A 5,193-nucleotide genomic window follows, 5' to 3' on the forward strand; every position below is an offset into this window, starting at 1 on the left:
TCCCTCGCACATGGCTGAGGAGATCCGGCGCGAGTGGTTAAGTGATCCGCGGTCGGTTCGTGTTCTTCTACATGTACCTTATGACGCGTTTATGTTTCATATTTTGCACGGACACAACTTTATTTTATTATGTTTTCAACTATTATATTGGTTTAAGATAAAGTTATTTTACTTTTACAGTTGATTAAGCATTGATTTATACGATAGCGTACAAGGTAGTTTAAAAATCAAATCAAATTATAATCAAAGTTCCATGTTACATGTTTGCGGTAGGTGCTAGCACGATAAAGGGATGCCCTGAATTGAGGCATTCGATGATTATTTTAGAAAATATTCACATGAGTTTAAACAACTTTAGATTAGATTCTATCGGTCACATATTAATCACTTCTGTAGTTTCATTGTGGAAGCGAACTCATTGCTGCCCCCCCCCCCACTCCTCCCGCCCCGCTGACAGGTGCTCGCGCTGGATTTTTTTTTAATTGGAGAAAAGATATCAAGATCTGTCGAAAAACATTTTTGGTGGTTTCTTCTTATGTGTAACATTTTGTTTCACGTTCCCACCCCTTTGTTTATTCGGCCAGTCTGTGTTAACTCAATTGCCGCATGCGATCGAGAATCTTGTGCCGCTTCAGCGCACACAGCTCAGAACATTTATAGCCCCAGGTCATCAATTGTTATGTAATTGAGTAACAGTTGGAAGGGTGATTTTACTACATAAAATAATAAAATCATAATATAATCTATTTTAATTGAGTACCATGCGTATAGATTCCCATAATAATTAATTTTTTTTATTTCCTTTCAATGTTTACATTTAATTTTGTTCAAATAATTAATAAATTTTCTATCATTTAAATTGTGTGCTTTATCAAATTCTGATTCCGATTACCTTGAATTCATTAATTTTCCATTGGCTTTTGACAAAAGAGAGACGCCTGACCATCCAATGAAAACAAATACACAGAGTTTGATTGACAGGTTCAGCCAGGTGCAGGTCTCGCCCGATGTCCGAGGTTATGTGTGCTGCTTGTACACAGCCGAATGGTCTCAGTAAGAGTTATCGATGTAAATAGATAATAAAAATACATGCTTATCAAAACATGATCGTGCAAGTTAAAGTTGATTTAGGTTTGTTCCAATAGAAATCATGTTTCGCTAACTGTATTTAATATTTTTTATGTATAGCGAATTTTAATATTGTTTCAATACTGAAACATCGCATGAAAACGTTAAATATACATGTACTCTGTAACTAGTCGTCTTTTAATACATATACCTTTCTTTTGTTTGTTAAAAATTCGTTCAATTTTGTTAAAGTAATGTAAAACACGCGCGCCATTTTGAAACAATTAACTTGTCAGAGAGTTCCGAATGAAATCTGATGAACCTTTCAAACGGTTCTCGCACGCTTTGCTCGAAATGATTTAAACGCTTTGCCCGAAACGCTAAACGGTTTACATGAAACTCTAAAAGGTTTACACGAAACGTTTCTCGCACGTTGGCCGCACGCTTTTTTGGTGTAGTAGTACGTTTTAGGGTCTGTAACTTTTGTCAGCACGCAATTCTAAACTTGCACATAGTCTTCTAAAATTTAGAGATATTTTAATATAGAAGTTATCTTTGAGAAAAGTTTACGTGTTTTGTAGGCGAGTTCAGTTTAAAAAAGAAATACAATTCCTGACATGAATCATGAGTACATACTGTTTAATGTTTATAACAATGCTTGCTACCCTTTGAAAATTTAACTCGCCATTAAACATGATCTCATTTTTTAAACAATGTTTGAAACGATTACATAAACTCTGCTCGACAAATAGTTTTCCTAAAATATTTTCTTTCTTTCTTTTTTCAAAACACGTTTTATATACAGACTTTCAATTACAACACATTTTTATAACAAAAGCAGAACTGAAAGTATAGTCATTATAATCGTAACATATATTTTCAACTCGCAGCAACAACGGAAGACCTACTCGGGGCTTTGCCACGAGCTCTGCTCTAGTTTGACTATATCATTTGTATCAATGGAAATTTTAAATTTCTACTAAACCTAAAATGTTCAAGTGCTTGTCTTAAAAGATAATTTTTATTTGGATTCACTTTTTATTCTATTTCATCTCGTGTCTGATAAACTTTTTGAAATCATCTATTGTTATTAGTAATGAGTGTGACTTGGTTTATGAAGTCCCGAAGAGTGCTCCGTAAAAAATTAGCGAGCCAATAAAATTTCTCGACCCGCATAAGATCAATGAACTTTCTAGAAACTGCGTTATTCCACGTTATATAACGAGCGTGAGGACAACAAGGATATAAAGGAGGAATTCCTCTCTCTCTGCCATTCACTGGAGTCGAAAATCATGGAGTTCTTGCCGATTTACTATCGCCCAATGCCCCCGCAACAACAGACCGCCTCCCCCTTCCGTGATTTGTTGAGGCACATGCTGCACGAAGAATTGAATGGCAACCCAAATCTCCCCCAGGCACCCGCTCTTCAGCAAAGACGCCGAGATGTACCCGAGAAGTGGAGCAAAACATTCCGACTGGACAGCTACCAGCCCGACGATGTGAAAGTAGTGGTTAAGGATGGCTACGTGCGGATCAACGCTAAACATGTGGGCGGAGATGAGGACAACAGTGATATCCGGGAATCCACCCGGACCATCCGGATTCCCGACGGAGTCGATCAAAGTAAGATCCATTGCTTCCAGAGCAGTGAGAACCACTACACGGTGGAAGGACCTATGTTACCTAACGAGGACGATGAGATGGAAGTGAAACTAGAAAACGTCCCCGCCATAACGGATGGAAGTGACGTCGACATGCAAGTTGCAGAGCAATCGAGACCATATCAAGAAAATTTGGATCTTTCCGTTTTCGATCCCGATCACATTAATATTACACGTAAGAAGAACGTCGTCTCTATTTCCGCCGACCATAACCGCGAGGAGAACGGAATTCGAGTTCAAAGGTCATTCCGGAAAGAATTCACCCTTCCCGACGGCGTTGATTACAGGCAGGTCAAGGCCGCGCGCGGGGCAGACGGAAAAGTGGCCATCATTGCTCCAAGAATGGAAAGTTAAATCAAAATATATTGTTTAATCGGCTTAGACTTTTGGAGTCTTTGATTGTCACTAGGATGTACATGTATTGATAATAGCATCTTTGTTATAGGTTATACATGTATGTCTACTGTTTACATATATAATATACAACTATGTACATTGAGTTTTAATGTATATTGCAATGCTTTATAGGAATGCAGTGTTGTCAAATGTGTCTAATTGGAATTTTGTTCAAATGCTGTTGTATATTAATTTTGTGTTTAAGCTGACCTGAATAGTATTCAATGTGTATAAATGTGTATAAATGTTAATGAGATTAACATTAAACTAAAACACCGAACAATTACGCATTTTATTGTATGTGATGAATCCGTCTGCTTTGTAAACATTTATGTGCACTCGATAGACGTATTGCTTGAACGGTCATTGACCTCATAGATTCAGATCTATTACGTTATGCGCTGATCAGTAAGGTCACGGAGGTCATTGATCCAACACTACGTACAGTGCTGTGTCAGTGGAAAACGGCGGGATGTCAGATCATTGTATGAATCGGGAATGCGTTTACTGAAAATCCTTTATAATTGTTTCCAAAATGAGGAAATGGCGATACATAACTCGTTTTTAGTATGTGGATTAAACCTGTATTCTTGATGTATGCTAAATAATAGAATTTTCCCAGTTTCATCAAATTGTCGGTAATTTTTTTCCAATTCCCCAAAAATGTCATTTTCCAACATAGGCTGATAAATCCCTGTATTGCGAAAAATTGGCAAACGGTGTAAGTAAAGAGTGTATTCGTGTTCAAAAATCTCCACCTGTAAACTGTAAATCCGAATATGCAATTTTGTTGGTGTGTGAGCCGTAGTATGAATGTGGGTAATTCTGATCATACATGTATAAACTATTAAAGTCAGGCATAAACACCCAGAGTTGATTCCCCATGCCTCCATAATTCAAGAGCGCATGATCTGACGAACAAAAAAGTAGGGGAAGGAACACCCAGCCTCTCATTGCCCCCAGATTTTACGTGCCTTTGTAACGCTACGCTTATTGAAGCTCTAGAAAGAAAAATAATCTTGTTGTTTCTTTCGACAGAAACTTCGTCACAATGTGAAGGTGTTCCATGCATACAATATGCATATGAGGTAAAAATAACCCTTTATGACAAAAACCTCCACTATATACATCTTCGCTAGCCAAGGGTTTTCGGTCCACTTTGCTTCCCACCATGGGGAGCAAAGTGGACCGAAAACCATTGGCTAGCGAAGATGCACTATATATACTGAGTATGTTAAACAGATGATAAAGAAAGATACCCCAGATGCCATATTACGTGCATTCATCCCTGCTTCTTGGAACAATATAAAATTATTGAGCGCAATATTATTATTTGGGAGTGTCAAATTATAATATTGATATACATGTATCAATTACATGTACAATCGAGCTCTTTAACTCCAAATAGGGAGAAAGGGTACGTGTGAGAGCAAAAGGTCACCTTGTGATAGACCGGTGTCATATAATATTTTGAACCCCGCGATATATTGAACCCGGGTTCAAAATATCGCTGCGATATATTGAACCCCCCCATAAAATATTGAACCTTATGGCCGCGATATTTTGAACCCCCCTCTATTTTTCATTGGTATTGGAGAGGGGGTTCAAAATATTATGGCCGCGATATTTTGAACCCCCTCTATTTTTCATTGCTATTGGGGAGGGGGTTCAAAATATTATGGCTGCGATATTTTGAACCCCCCTCTATTTTTCATTGGTATTGTAAAGGGGGTTCAAAATATTATGGCCGCGATATTTTGAACCCCCTACCTTTTTCCAATTCCCATTGGAGAGGGGGTTCAAAATATTATGGCCGCGATATTTTGAACCCCCTCTATTTTTCATTGCTATTGGAGAGGGGGTTCAAAATATTATGGCTGCGATATATAAATTCCCCTACCTTTTTCCAATTCCCATTGGATTGGGGGTTCAAAATATTATGGCCGCGATATATTGAACCCCCCTCTATTTTTCATTGCTATTGGAGAGGGGGTTCAAAATATTATGGCCGCGATATTTTGAACCCCCTACCTTTTTCCAATTCCCATTGGAGAGGGGGTTAAAAATA

General features: G+C 38.0%; 1 protein-coding gene across 1 annotated transcript; it reads left to right on the top strand.

Moving 5' to 3' along the window:
* Nucleotides 1-2,235: 2,235 nt before the first annotated feature.
* On the top strand, nucleotides 2,236-3,408 carry LOC136273757 (heat shock protein beta-1-like). Its single transcript, XM_066079112.1, has one exon. It carries the CDS (start codon nucleotides 2,361-2,363, stop codon nucleotides 3,081-3,083), a length of 723 nt encoding a protein of 240 aa, XP_065935184.1. The 5' UTR covers nucleotides 2,236-2,360; the 3' UTR covers nucleotides 3,084-3,408.
* Nucleotides 3,409-5,193: the final 1,785 nt, after the last annotated feature.

This window comes from Magallana gigas, chromosome 3, assembly GCF_963853765.1.
Source record: "Magallana gigas chromosome 3, xbMagGiga1.1, whole genome shotgun sequence".
In the NCBI taxonomy this organism is placed as follows: Eukaryota; Metazoa; Mollusca; class Bivalvia; order Ostreida; family Ostreidae; genus Magallana; species Magallana gigas.

Coding starts and splice junctions, on each gene's coding strand:
- LOC136273757 (XM_066079112.1), top strand. CDS start 2,361: ATGGAGTTCTTGCCGATTTACTATCGCCCAATGCCCCCGCAACAACAG.